The sequence below is a fragment of the Hyperolius riggenbachi genome, chromosome 9 (genome assembly GCF_040937935.1).
Source record: "Hyperolius riggenbachi isolate aHypRig1 chromosome 9, aHypRig1.pri, whole genome shotgun sequence".
Lineage (NCBI taxonomy): Eukaryota > Metazoa > Chordata > Amphibia > Anura > Hyperoliidae > Hyperolius > Hyperolius riggenbachi.
Genome location: NC_090654.1, coordinates 149,010,040 through 149,025,174, shown reverse-complemented (window position 1 = coordinate 149,025,174; position 15,135 = coordinate 149,010,040). Strand labels below are relative to the sequence as shown.

The 15,135-nt window shown below is 43.8% G+C and overlaps 2 protein-coding genes across 6 annotated transcripts in view; one reads left to right on the top strand and one right to left on the bottom strand.

Annotated features, from left to right (window-relative positions):
* Positions 1 to 13,596, bottom strand: part of LOC137532751 (probable ATP-dependent RNA helicase DDX17) — a 603,576-nt gene extending 589,980 nt beyond the window's left edge. Inside the window, exons 1-2 of one of the 2 annotated variants that reach the window (XR_011023980.1) lie at positions 13,469 to 13,596; positions 3,028 to 3,261 (exon numbers count right to left, since the gene is read on the bottom strand). Coding sequence is in view for 1 of the 2 variants with exons in the window: in XM_068253610.1 (XP_068109711.1) it covers positions 3,028 to 3,261; positions 13,084 to 13,090 (241 nt within the window). In the remaining variant the exon portion in view is untranslated. Of the gene's footprint in view, positions 1 to 3,027; positions 3,262 to 13,083 lie in introns of both variants that reach the window. The other variant, XM_068253610.1, reaches the window with a different exon arrangement.
* Positions 1 to 15,135, top strand: part of HSD17B7 (hydroxysteroid 17-beta dehydrogenase 7) — a 1,040,537-nt gene that overhangs the window by 532,450 nt on the left and 492,952 nt on the right. The gene's annotated exons all lie outside the window — the stretch shown is intronic.

Below are 15,135 nucleotides of genomic sequence, written 5' to 3'. Positions count from 1 at the left end.
GCCCAGTTTGTGTGATTCTGTGTCCACAGGGCCCTAGAATGAACAAGGCCCCTCCCTGCTCTCCTGTCAATCATGTGCTGTAGGCAGCCCTGGATGGAACCACCACCACATTTTACTGTAGGTAGCAGGTGTTTTTCTTGGAATGATGTGTTGTTGTTCCTCAATGCATAATGACCCTTGTTATGCCCAAATAACTAAATTTTAGTTTCATCAGTCCACAGCACCTTATTCCAAAATGAAGCTGGCTTGTCCAAATGTGCTTTAGCATACCTCACGCGGCTCTGTTTGTGCTGTGGGTGGAGAAAAGGCTTCCTCTGCATCACTCTCGCATACTGCATTTCCTTGTGTACAGTGTACTGAATGGTTGAACGATGCACAGTGACTCCATCTGTAGCAAGATGATGTTGTAGGTGTTTGGTTCTAGTCTCTGGGTTGAGTGACTGTTCTCACCATTCGTCGCTTCTGACTATCCAAGATTTTTCTTGGTCTGCCACTTTGAGCCTTAACTTGAACTGAGCCTGTGGTCTTCCATTTCTTCAATATGTTCCTAACTGTGAAAACAGACAGCTGAAATCTCTTGAGACAGCTTTCTGTATCCTTCCCCTAAACTATGATGGTGATCAATCTTCATCTTCAGGTCATTTGAGAGTTGTTTTGACACCCCCATGTTGCTACTCTTCAGAGAAAATTAAAATTAAAACTGCCTGGGTGTCAACCTGGACTCCGCACTCTCCTTCACTCCCCACATCCAAAACCTCACAAAGTCCTGCAACTTCCACCTTCGTAACATCTGTAAGATTCGCCCTTTCCTGACCTCTGCCACCACCAAACTCCTCATCCATGCCCTCATAATTTCCCACCTTGACTACTGCAATGCCCTGCTGTCTGGTCTCCCTATGACCCGAACAGCCCCACTGCAGTCCATCATGAACGTGGCAGCCAGAATTATCCACTGCTCCCATCGCTCCACCACGGCGGATCCCCTCCTTGAATCCCTCCACTGGCTTCCTATCCAGTCCAGAATCAGATTCAAGATACTGTGTCTGACCTACAAATCTGTCCACAAAACCTGTCCAACCTACATTTCCGATCTTACTCAGAGGTACACACCTAGCCGCACACTCCGCTCTTCCAATGAACTTCGCCTAACCACCCCCCGCATCTCCCAGTCCCATGCACGCCTCCAGGACTTCTCAAGAGCTGCTCCAACACTATGGAACTCCCTACCTCCACCCATTAGGGCAGCCCTCTCCTTCAACATCTTCAAGAAAGCCCTCAAAACTCACCTTTTCACTCTGGCCTACTACCCCTCACAAGTACTCTAAACCCACAGCTGAACTCTGGTCCCCTACCTCCCTCTAGATTTGGTTAGGGTCCTCCTCCTTTTGTGTCCTACCTGATCATGCACCTCCATTACTGTGAACCCATGCTATGCATCTGAGTGAACCTAACTTGCCTAATCTCCATGCTCCCCTCCAGTGACTAAGCATTACCTTGTACTCATACTGTGCTGCATGATCTGGTCTTTCTTGTATTCAGGTATTGTCATTTTGCTGTATGTCACCCCTAAATATTGTATGTATCCCTATTTATTGTCCAGCGCTGCGTAATATGTTGGCACTTTATAAATACAATACATTAATAAATAATACACTTAAAATTGACCGCCTTAAATACTCTCTTTCATAATTGGATTCACCTGTGTATGTAGGTCAGGGGTCACTGAGCTTACCAAGGCAATTTGAGTCCCAATAATTAGTTCTAAAGGTTTTGGAATCAATTTTATTTAACCCCCTTGGCGGTATGAAAAATACCGCCAGGGGGCAGCGCAGCAGTTTTTTTTTTTTTTTTAAATCATGTAGAGAGCCCAGGGCTCGCTACATGATAGCCGCTGCTCAGCGGCATCCCCCCAGCCCCGCCGATCGCCTCCGGCGATCAGGAAATCCCGTTCAAAGAACGGGATTTCCTGGAGGGCTTCCCCCGTCGCCATGGCGACGGAGCGGGATGACGTCACCGACCTCGGGACGTCATTGGGAGACCCGATCCACCCCTTGGCGCTGCCTGGCACTGATTGGCCAGGCAGCGCAGGGGTCTGGGGGGGGCGCGCGCCGCACCGGATAGCGGCGATCGGGCGCGCGGCGGCGGCGATCGGGGTGCTGGCGCAGCTAGCAAAGTGCTAGCTGCGTCCAGCAAAAAAAAAATTATGAAAATCGGCCCAGCAGGGCCTGAGCGGCACCCTCCGGCGGCTTACCCCGTGTCACACACGGGGTTACCGCTAAGGAGGTTAAACAAACTTTTGCATCCCACTGTATTCAAATGGATGACTCCGTGGTGCTCTCAAAAACGTATTAGCGATCAACACTTTGATAGCTCAAAAACAAGTTGTTACCAATTGGTTGAAACCATATGCCCTACTGTTTGATGACTGGTGCAAAGGTATGAATCTTTTCTTTGAACAAGAAACTGCAGAATATTTTGAAACCCCAACCAAGCCTGAGATGAAAAAGACAGCAGATAGGTGAAAAAAATGCAACAAGAATTAACTATTTAATTCTGTGATATGACTGAGCATAATGTTAGCTATAAAATCTTGTTCTTTCTCTGTGTTTTACTACCTTTAGCTGTCTTTTGTTACTTATATGAAAACCGGCTGTATGTTACTTTTTTTTTTTTATAAAAAGACGATTTAACAAAGGAGAATACACCAACTTAGAGAAGAAAGACTCAATCAAACAATGATGCAAACATGTACCCCAAACTTACAGCAGAATAGGAAACACTACTAGGAAGTCCCTGCCCTTGCGAGATTACAATCTAGAGGGTAGAGGGACAGTAGGGGAGGACACACAAGGGGTTAGAGAATGAGGCAGTGAGCCCCCAATGTTACAGCAAAATTTATGGGTAAATTGAAATGGGTTAAGAAATTAACATATAAACAAGAAGAATGCACCAATTTCTATTAAACAACTTTAATGTGAATTCCCATAAGTTTCAGGTTGCCGCATTATAAACAAACAAAACACTCACCTCCTCCACCGCCGCGGCCATGATCAACCAACTGCATGAGTTTAGGATTTATAGTCTGATTAGCCTCTTGTAAAACTTTCACCAGCTCACGAGCTTGCTTCAGATTTCCAGGTGTGAAAAAGGTATAAGCTGTACCCTTATTTGTGCTACGGGCTGTCCGTCCAATTCGGTGAACATAATCTTCTGAACTATTTGGGTAATCATAGTTAATGACGAACTTGATATCTTCTACGTCTGTTCATTGATCAGAAAAATAGATATGTTTGGAAAAAGAACACATCAGTAGAGGGACAAAAAAAAAAAAAAAAAGTTAGATACAGATACAAGACAGTTTTTAAAATAACTTAATAAAAGTAGATATAACTTTACATCTGCACTTAATTATAGAAGGGTAAAGGTTTTAACAACACTTATAATTTAATTGCCTAGTTATGAGAGTGTACACGTAATTTACCTATACCTGGTAGTTGGCGCTTTGAGTCCGCCAGGAGAAAAGCGCGATATAAATGTTATTTATCTTGTCTAGTTCCTAAAGTGCTCTGGACACTGCACAGGTTGAAAGGTCATGTTTAGTAGAATATATTAAGATGGTCTCATGTCTTATTTACTGCAACTCCCTTCACTAGGACCTACCCCAGGGGTCTGCAACCTTTAAGACATAAAGAGCCACTTGGACCCGTTTCCGAAAAGATAAAAAAACTGGGAGCCGCAAAACCATTATAAAACAAATCTAGCACTGCATATATTGTTTCTTACCTTAATGCTATATACAGGATCAGATATGACCCCAATATGCACAAATCGTTAGCAGATATGACCCCAATATGCACAAATTGTTAGCAGATATGACCCCAATATGCACAAATCGTTAGCAGATCTGACCCCAATATGCACAATCCTTCAGCAGATCTGACCCCAATATGCACAATCTTTCAGCAGATATGAAAAGAAAACCCCATTTACTCACCTAGTCAGAAGACCTCCTGTCACGATCTCCTCCTGTCCCGACCTCCTTGTGGCGCGCAACTCCCACGATCCTCTTCCTTCCCGACGTCACGTCCTGCCTGCATTACACTGCAGGGCTACGGGAAAATGGGCGCCCTAAGCCCCGCACTGCACCGGTCCGGCGGCCTCTCTGATAGGCTGCCGGCCAGCGGCAGCACACGTCACACGCGCGCCGCAGCCACTGACACACACTACCTGAGCCACGGCCTACGAGCCGCGGCAAAGGTGAAAAAGAGCCGCATGCGGCTCTGGAGCCACGGGTTGCCTACCCCTGGCCTACCCGATAACTGGCCGGCTCCGCTTTAGTCCATCAGAACTTTGCGGCATGACTCATCCATCTTTCCTCTGGCTCCTCTAATGTTCTCTTAGTTCCTTCACTGGCTGGCTATCACACAAAGGATATATTTTAAGATTCTAACTTTTACCTTCAAAGTCCTACAGGCTGATTTACATTAGGGGTGATTGTGATGTGCTTGCCAGTGATCAGCAAAGCTATTATTCAGTTTTACCATACAAGGATGTTCCCACAGCAGGGTTGCCATTTGTTTAAAAATCGCAAATGCACTGCATGCAGCTTTTTCAGAGCAATTTTGCTTTAAATGGATGTCTGGGTACTCGGTTCAAATCCCAGCCAGGACACTAGCTGCATGTAGATCATATGTTGTTCCCATGTCTGCGTTGGATTCCTCCAGGCACTTTGGTTTTCCGCCACATGACAAAAACATACTGACTTTCCCAAAGAACTGGCCCTAGACAATGAAGGACAAGTGACTATGGCAGGGACACTAGACTATGGTAGGGATTAGATTGTGAGTTCCTCTGAGGGACAGTTAGTGACAAGACTATACACTCTGTAAAATGCTGCAGAAGAGGTCAGTGCTATTTAATACTAATTAATAATAATAATAATGTGCAAAAACCCACATTCCTTCAAAAAGTGCTTGGAAAAATAGCGCTGCAAAATTTCAATCCTTAAAGGAAAATGAACTAATGAAATAAACAATTGTATATCCTCCTCCTCCTAAAATGACCTTTTTAAGATATAAGACAGTTTTATTTTATATTTAAATCTACTTTTTAAAGGAAAGATTCACGGAGTTGTTTAAAAAATAAAAATACTAATCCCTCGACGCCGCTCCGGAGGCTCCCGGTCTTCTCCGGTGGCTCACCCGACCTGGCCAGGCCGGCTTCCTGGTCGGGCTTCTCCTTGCGCTCCAACGTGCGTCTCACGCAGTCGCGCTGATGTCATCGGACCTCCTACGGACTGTACTGCGCCTGCGCAGAACAGCCTGGATCCAAAGAGCCCGACCTGAAAGCTGGCCTGGTCGTGTGAGCCACCGGAGAAGACCGAGAGCCTCCGGAGCGGCGTCGAGGGCACGTCGAACCAGAAACAAGCAAGCAGCTAATAATCATTGTCATTGTTGCTTAGCAACAGCAAGAACCGTCTTCCATGGTGGCCACAGGAAGTTTGTTGGTGGGCAGACAGATGAACTCCCGCAGGCAACCTCTGTGGAAAATCACAATCCACAAAGGCTGCCAGCAGGAGTCCATCTGCCATCCCACCAATAAGTCTTCCACTAGCCTCCAGAGGGCGCTGTTTGCTGTTGCTAAGCAACGTCAGACAGCCAATTGAACGATCCTAAGTGCACTGGACGCGGTCTCTACAGGACCGAGGCAACGAGAGAGGTTGTCTCTCACTCCTCATACACTCCAGCTGCCCCACAAATGCGGTTTTCAAACAACGGTGAGGAAGCGTACAGATTTTACAATTCCACACAAACTATTACAAATACTGGCGACCCCTGCCACAGATGGCATCTTCTGCTCCTCAATCCTAACTCTAGTTCAAAGGGACCCTGTTTAAATTGATAAAGATAACAGAAGAAAAAAAATGACATTAAAGTGAACCTCCAGACTAAAACTCTACTCGGCAGCACTGAAAAGGCTTGGTGTTTGTTTCACGGCATCAGAACTTTTTTTTTTCTTACCCAAGCCTCATTTTTTAGCTGCACAGAAAAAAACTGCCCAGGCATTCTTGATGCTGGGCAAAGCATGATGGGATTTCTGATGTTGTTTTTCTTCTTCTATTTTGGTGCAAATTGTTGTTTTTTTTAAATTTGAGATTTAAAGCCTAGTGCGCGCAGCTGGGAGGGGTGATCAGGACACAGGACAGTTGGAACTGTGTCTCATGCTCTCCGTCACCTCCTTTCAACCAAAAAGATGGCTGCCCCCATGAAATCACAAAGATTTGCCTGTTCTTTTAAAACAGGGTGGGTAAGAGATTATATTACCTATTTTAATTAACATAACTAATGTAACTTAATGACAGAATGTTTGTTTAGGCTGAAGTTCCCCTTTAACTATTTTTCTTCCCTATACTGCTCCTCTGAGAGGTGGAGGAGGCATCAGCTTTGATAGTTTTCCTATCTACCTAAATACCGACCTGCACATCATCTACACTCTAACAACATTTTCCCCTTTAGTCACCTCTTCTCATTCTCGCATAAAACAATTATTTACTATTTCTCTGGAACGCCCTTCCTGAATCTGTTTGTCACTCACCCAGTGATGATCGTTTTAGCATGAATTTAGCGTGAATTTTTGCAATTACGCCTGTACATAATTACGATTTGCAAATTCAATTGATTTTGCATAGTCATTCGTAATTTTGCATAAAACTTTGCGTAATTTTTGCATAATTTTATGCTGACTTTAGCAGTGATTAGTAAAGCCCCCATACATGCTATTGACACCAAAATTGCTATGTATGTTAAAGAGGAGCTGTTAGGTACAGGGTCTCAGAGAAAATAAACACATATATCAGTAGCTAAACATTGGCTGTACTTACATTACATATGCATTTCACTGTCCACGTTTGGATTTCACAGAATTTTTATATAGTATTTGCAGAGAATGATGTTCCTGACAGCTCATGGCAGGTTCCATGTTTGTCTGTCTCCTATGAAGCCTAATGTGTCGTCATGTCCTGCCTGCTTCCTGATGATTCCACTCTCACAAACGCTGGTAATGAATAACACTACTGTGCAGTGAATATTAATTAGCCATGTGGCTAGGAACAATAGCGGACTCCTGCAGTGTACTCTGCAGGGAGTTTTTTCAGTGTTGTGAGCTGCTGCTTTTGTAACAGGAGCCCTGTAACTTATCACTAGCAGCCGAGGGGAGGGCCCCAGAATGCTTTGCTGTATGGTATGCGGCTCTCGGCTTCTTAAGAGCTTGTGTCTAACATCCTTGCAGTTCAGCACACATCAAAACTAAGAGAGATTTTTAACTTCAGTATTGCCTTTTTGGCTTCCTTCTAAACTGTTTAACACAGGAGAATAGAGGTTTAAATTAGCTTTTGCAGCCTGACAGTTACTCTTTAAGGAGAATAGTGGGTACAAGTCAAAACATTTTTCCAAAAAGACCATATAGTTTTTGAGAAACTAGATTTTAAAAATGCTAAGAAAAAATGTTTTTTAAACTGACCTTTTAAAATAAACATTTTTCTTTGCATTTTAAAATCGATTTTCTCAAAAACTTATAAGTTTTGTGAGTTGTACCCACTATTCTGCTTAAAGAGACTCTGTAACATCAAAAACCTCCCCTGGGGGTACTCACCTCGGGTGGGGGAAGCCTCCGGATCCTAATGAGGCTTCCCACGCCGTCCTCTGTCCCACAGGGGTCTCGCTGCAGCCCTCCGAACAGCCGGCGACAGAGCCGACTGTAGCTTCAATATTAACCTTTGCTGGCTCCAGCGGGGGCGCTGTGGCTGCTTTCGGCACAGAAATAGACGGAAATACCCGATCTCCGTCGGGTCCACTCTACTGCGCAGGCGCCGGAAACTTGCGCCTGCGCAGTAGAGCAGACCCGACGGCGATCGGGTATTTCCGCCTACTTCGGAGCTGACAGCCGTCAGAGCGCCTGCGCAGGAGCCGGGAAGGTAAATATTGACGTCACCGCTGCACGGAGGGCTGCAGCGAGACCCCTGAGGGATGGAGGACGGCGTGGGAAGCCTCATTAGGATCCGGAGGCTTCTCCCACCCGAGGTGAGTACCCCCCCAGGGGACGTTTTGTCGTTACAGTTCCTCTTTAAGATATGTAGCAATAGCATGTACAGGTAGTTCTCGGTTAACGAACGAGATAGGGACTGTCCGCTCGTTCTTAACCTGAATCTGTCCTTAAGTCGGGACAGCCACCTTTGCCCCCGTTTTAAGTGCAGAGTAAGTGCAGCGGAAGGTAAATAGAGGACATCTCACCTGATCCTCAGCGGTAGAAGGTCCCATCGTGGTGCCCGGAAGCTGCGCAGCCCGTCCTCTCTCTCCGTCCACGGTTCCCTGGGCGGCTTCACATAATGACGCATTAGCAGGTGCTGCCATTAGGGGGCTTCTCCTCATTGCGTCATTATGGGACGCATAAGAAGCCGCCGGGGAACAGTGGACAGAGCGAGAGGCTGGGCTGCGCAGCTTCCGGGCACCACAATGGGACCTTCTACCGCCGAGGATCAGGTGAGATGTCCTCTATTTACCTTCCGCTGCGCTTACTCTGCATTTAAAACAGCGCAGAAGAAGTAGTCCCCGGCGGCGTGACATTGCGATGGGGCGGAGCTATGGTCGCAGCGTTTGTATCGGCGGGTTGTTTGTAAGTCGGGCGTTCGTAAACCGGGGACTACCTGTATTAACCTCTAAAGTCGGCACAAAATTATGAAAAATTTCGTGAAAATTACGCGAAAAATTACGTGAAATTATGAAATATTACTATTACATACCAAATTACAATTTTATCTGAAATTTTGCATTACATTTACGATGCATAATTGCAAATTTTTATGCGAAATTTTGCTTATGCAAAATTTCGGCACACCACTGCACTCACCTACTCTATCTCTGAAAACTCTGGAATCTGAAAACGTATCTCTTCAGAGAAGCATACAATCTCTTCTAGACCCTCAGATAGCCACTGGCCACCTTCTTGTGCACAGCTCCGCCCCTACTATTCATTCTACCCCTTATGCCCTTTGGACTGTAAGCTGATCGAGGCAGGTCTCTTTCTGCTTATATGTTATTACTGCTGTGTAAAGGATCACATTTTCTACCTCTCTGTGGTAATGTTTGTGATTGGTGCACTAACATCTCTAGTATTGTGAATTTTGTGCTTACTGTTTCTCTTAATATTCATGGATGTTTCATTCCTTACTAATGTCTTAGCCAATATCTGAATCTGGTTATAGCCCTAAAGCCTTTGCACCTAATGTCCCTGGTAACTATTCTGGAATTTAGTGAGTGCTGTCCCTGGTAACATTCCTAGAGTTAATGTAGCCAATATTCACGATGGTTTAGTGGTCAACTTTTTTGGGACATGGTGGTAGCGGCTACTGTTCCTGGCAGGGTAGTGGATATTATTCTTGGTCAGGTCTTCAGAAGTTGGTGGCTACAGTCTTTGGTAATGACCCTAGAGGATTAGTTGCTATTGTTTCTGGTAACTTCCCTACATGCTTATTGGGTATTAATTCTTGTAATAGCTCTGTGAATTGGCCAGTATTGCCCTGGTCAACTCCCTACTGGTGCAATTGCTAGTCCCCATCATCCACCCTTGTGATGTAGTGGTCACGGACTCTTATAATGTCTATGATGGTTTAATGGTTTCTGTTCGTAGTGGTGTTGTGGCTTTTCTACCTAGTCGTTTAGTGTTTGTAGTTTTAGTCTTATCTCTTGAAATGTAGGTGCTGTTATACCTAGCAATAACCAGATGGTTGTATAGTTATTGCCTATGTGGTGGCTTAGCAGCTTTTTACCTTGGTTGCACCCCTTTAATGGCTAATGCTTATGGTTTTTCACACCCTTGTGGAAGCCTTTATTTTCAGTGCCGATTGTCAGAAGTTTTCTGCACTTGGTTAGTTATAGCAATCTCTTTATTGGTTCTGCAACATACAGTGCACCCAGAAAGTATTCACAGCGCACCACATGTTATGTTATGTATGGCTGTAGCCTTATTCAAAAATGAATTAAATTCATTTTTTGTCTCAGAATTCTACACACCCCATAATGACATAAAAAAAACAACAACGTTTACTTGAGGTTTTGGCAAATATATTAAAAATACAAAAAAGGAGAAAGCATGTGTATACAAGCATTCACAGTTTTTGCCATGAAGCTCAAAAATGAGCTCAGGTGCCTTCTGATTTCTGCCTTCAGGTTTTCTCTGATCATCCTTGAGATGTTTTTGCAGCTTAATTAGAGTCCACCTGTGGTAAATTCAGTTGATTGGACAGGATTTGTAAAGGCACACACTTGTCTATACCCACAGTTCCCACAAGGTCCCACAGTTGACAGTTCATGACAGAGCACAAATCAAGCATGAATTCAAAGGTATTGCCTGTAGACCGCCGAGACAGGATTGTCTTGAAGCATAAATCTAGGGAAGGTTACATAAAATATTCTGCTGCATTAAAGTTCCCCATGAACACAGTGGCCCTCATCATCCATAAGTGGAAAACTTTCAAAATCACCAGGACTCTTCCTAGAGCTGGCCAGCAATTTAAACTGAATGATTAGGAGAGAAGGCCTTAGTCAGGGAGGTGACCAAGAACCCGATGGTCACTCTGTCAGAGCTCCAGAGGTCCTTTGTGGAAAGAGGAGACCCTTCCAGAAGGACAACCATCTCTGCAGCAATCCACCAATCAGGCCTGTATACTAGAGTGGCCAGATGGAAGCTACTCCTTAGTAAAAGGCACATGGCACCCGACCTGAAGTTTGCCAAAAGGCACCTGAAGGGCATCTCAGACCATGAAAAACAACATTTTTTGGTCTGATGAGACAAAGATTGAACTTGTTGGTGTGAATTGAAATAATTGAACAAAACAGAGGCGCCAGCAAGGATAAAATAATTAAAAACCGTTTAAAAGGAGGGATGTAGGTGGACTCACCTCCCTCAGGTAAAGACCAGCCAATGAGCAGTCAATAAACAACAGAGTTTTTATTGGGGATTCTCCAGGTACATGCAACGCGTTTCACGGGCAAACATCCCGCTTCATCAGGCAATCGAGATCGGAGAAACACATTCAAAGGTCAGGTTCTGGTAAGAGCGCCTCTGTCGGTGTGAATGCCAGGCATCATGTTTGGAGGAACCCAGGCAACGCTCCTCACCAGACCATTACCATCCCTACAGTGAAGCATGGTGGTGGCAGCATCATGCTGTGGGGATGTTTTTCAGAAGCAGAAACTGGGAGACTAGTCAGGATAAAGGTAAAGATGACTATAGTAATGTAGAGACAGCCTGAATGAAAACCTGATCCAGAGCGCTCTTAAACTCAGACTGGGGAAAAGGGTTTATCTTTCAGCAGGTTAAAAACCCTAAGCACATAGCCAAAATATCAAAGGAGTGGCTGTAGGAGAACCCCACGTCCTTGAGTGGCGCAGCCAGAGACCTAACTTGAATCCAATTGAACATCTCTAGAGAGATTTTAAATGGCTGTGCACCAACGCTTCCCATCCAACCTGACGGAGCTAGAGAGGTGCTCCAAAGAAAAATGAGCAAAACTGGCCAAGGATAGATGTGCTAAGCTTTGTGGCATCATATTAAATAAAGACTGTAATTGCTGCTAAAAGTGTATTGACAAGGAATTGGGAAAAGGCGGTGAATCACATATGTAAATGTAATTTCTCAGGGTTTGTTTATTTTATTTTTAATAAATTTGCCAAAACCTCAAGTAAACTTTTTTCAGTTGTCATTTTGGGGCGTTGTGTGTGTAATTCGGAGGAAAAAATGAATATAATCCATTTTGGAATAAGGTTGTAATAAAAGAAAATGTGGAAAAAGTGATGCACTGTGAATACTTTCCAGATGCACTGTAGATAACTATATGATAATAGGCTGCACACTTACCATCAAAATGTGGAGGGTGGGTTTGTGAAAGAATGGAGAGTGCTTTGAAACAGCTAGCTATGTATATTGGGAAAGTCTATCCAATGGGCCAGCTCCAGTGAAATGAAAATGAAAGGTTTACATAAGTATTGCACTTTCCTCTTGTTGGGTTAAGCACTTGACAGCAGAAGCCACTTGTGACGTGCTCAGTAGTCAATCCTGGAGCCTTGCTGAAAGATTCTTTACTGAGTAGATACTGGCTCCAGTGAGCTACATCAAATGCAATGTTTAATAGGCATTTAGAAAGGACTATAGCTAAAACATAATGCAGCACATATTCTCTCTTAAGCAACCCCCCCCCCCCCCCCCCCAAAAAAAAAAAAAACAGTTCCATAGACTAGGTATGAAAAGGGAAAAATAATTTAAATAGCATACCAAAACTGTAACCATATCAGTGGAGAAAACCATTAGATAAGAGAACACAGACAAAAAATAAATTTAAGGTGAGCTACTTTATGGGATTCATCTTCAGGTCAGCTTCTGTCCGGACCGATGCACACTCCCTCAGCAAGGTGGAGAACCAGTGGTCGCCAATCCCATCCTTTTGGCATATTGCGGTCTTACCACCTTGATCCATGATCACAGGACCATCAGAATAGGGAGCATGCATCATTGGTCCAGGCGCAGCAAGAGGTCCCAACACATGCACTGGCTTGGCTAGATGCTTCTGTGGAAAAGCCACTAGCTTCAACGGCAGACAGCCTGTTAATGAACAGCCTTCAAAGCTTACCATCTGTTATGAACAGTTAACAAAACTGTGAAGAATAAGCAACAGTTTCTTACTTCTAGCATACTATTATAAGGAAGAGCAAAATGATGGCTCAGTTAAAGTCTGTTTCTTATTACAGGAAGATCACTTTGCTGCAGATTACGTCATCTGGTGCATCTACCCCATTTAACAGCAAAGATATGTAGAAACAATGTACAGAAAATCCAGCATTTAAGGGGAGTGAATCCGGGGGGTGGGTGGGATCTGGTTGGGTGGAGAGAGTGAAAACATGCAAGGTTGGGGTCAGGCAATAATCTGGGTCTATCCAGTTTGATGGGGTGGATGTCAAATTGGATATTACACTATCATAAATGGCCTTACACATTAATGGCTGTCATAAATACAGAGGATGTGAAACATACCTTGCATAAAATTAGCAGGTTGTATTTTAGTGAGGGGCTAATATATAGAACCCAAGGAAGTCACAGATGTCTGAAGAAAAACAGCATAAGGATCTATTATTCTGCCTCATCAGCAATAGACTTCCCAAAGTCTTCCATGGTTTGGGACTTTCCCACAGCTACTTAGCACATAGCATAGTGGGAAGCACCAGGTGATCTCCCTTCTAGAAAGGTGGTCCGTCTATAAAGTAAGGCATGAAATTCAAACCAGGTACTATAAGGAGAAAGCTTGTTGTTCAATCTTGGTGCTCAGGCTGGGAAGCACAGATTTTGCACCCCAATGTGGAAATGGGAGGATTAGGGGGTTGGAGATGCAGACCCAAAAACTGCCTCTTCAGTACAAGACCTTTTCGAGGGAAGAGTGTAAGACGCCAGTGCCCCTTAGGTGGGCAGCTTCCAGCGTTCAATCCCCTCTATTTTCGACAGGCCCCTGGCCCTGTACTGAGAGAGATCTGCAGCTTCTGTCAAAAACAAACAAAAATAGGTAAGATATAATATTGCACACTACTTTAAAAGCTAAAATGATATAGTAAATAAACTACAGAGAGAACAGTGATATTTCAACATGTAACAGTAACTTACCTGTCACCTAATATAACTGACTGCAGAAGATATTAATGCAAAGCAGAGAGCCATGCATTATATAAATAATTACACCTGTTAATGTGTAGTCAATCAAAATTAGTGCAGCACTCATTTTGCAGGCATATAGTTCACCACATACTGCAGGTATTAAACTTTTCTTACAGAAGGTCACCACTGCATACTGTTCCATTCTAGTGAACCACCTTTCCATTGGGGAGAAGGAGACCAGGAAGTTTCCTAAATATTTTATCATTAGGCCAATGCCATAGTTAACAGAGCTCTGTAATGCTGAGCAAGCATAATGAGCAGTAGCTGTTAATTATAACCTCCACTAATAAAGGAACAAATACAAAACCACGTCAAGAATGGCTATAAGTAACAAGAAACAGACTGAAGGAATCAGTTTTATGATGCAGAGTACTGCACCAGGTGTACATGGTGCTTTCTGATTAATAGTAGTAATACTGATTAAATTACTAGAGCAATAGTAACAGTATCATCAACACGATTAAACAAAGCTAGGCATCTAACATACCAATAACAGCTGCATTTGAAAGATTTATTAGATAGGCAGATAATTAGATTAAGTTTAACAATTTGGTGTTCAGCATTAAACAGTACCTGAAGTGAAGATAACATTATAATGAATGCAATTCTCATAGAAGCCTATACTGCCCTAAGAGGTCATTCCCACTGTGTGCAGTGCTGTGTCAATTACAATGCACTGCAGTGTGTTCAATTCACATGGTAACATGAAAGTCCATAGACTTTCATGTTTACCGTTCACAGTGCAGCTATTAGTTACTGCAGATTGTGATTTAACAATGCGCGGTAACATTTTATCGAACGATACACACATTTGCTGTTGGGATCTATTGTGTTGCACCACTCTTTATAGCATTGCGATGGAAGCGCATGCAGGAATTTTTTTTTCGCCTGTGTTGTGTAGTGTGAAAGAGCCTTAACAGAGAATCGAGTAGTAAATAGCTCACCCACCCCTGTCAATCAATACCCGAACCTGAGAAGTTCCGAGCTCTGTGGCCGCACCCACCTATGTTGCAGAGGCCCGCCCCAGATCAGCAACCGCCTATCAGGCCACGACTGCCAAGCTGGGGCTGGCAACTTCAACAGTGCTGCGTAATATGTTGGCGCTTTATAAATACAATAAATAAACAAAACTCAAATGAGGGTGGCTACAGAGCTCCGTACTATCAGACTTTGGCCAATAATGGCTATGGATATTTAGTCAGCAGTGTTTAAGATTAATATCAGTTTCTTGGTTTATGGGTAAATCTAGTCATTTAATTGCCGATTTTGTGTTAGGGTAATATAAGGATTACATTAGAAAGTAGAAAGTCAGGTACAATCACTTCCAAAGCAATGAACATGCATTAACATGGCTGCTGCCAAGGTATCCTATTCCACAAA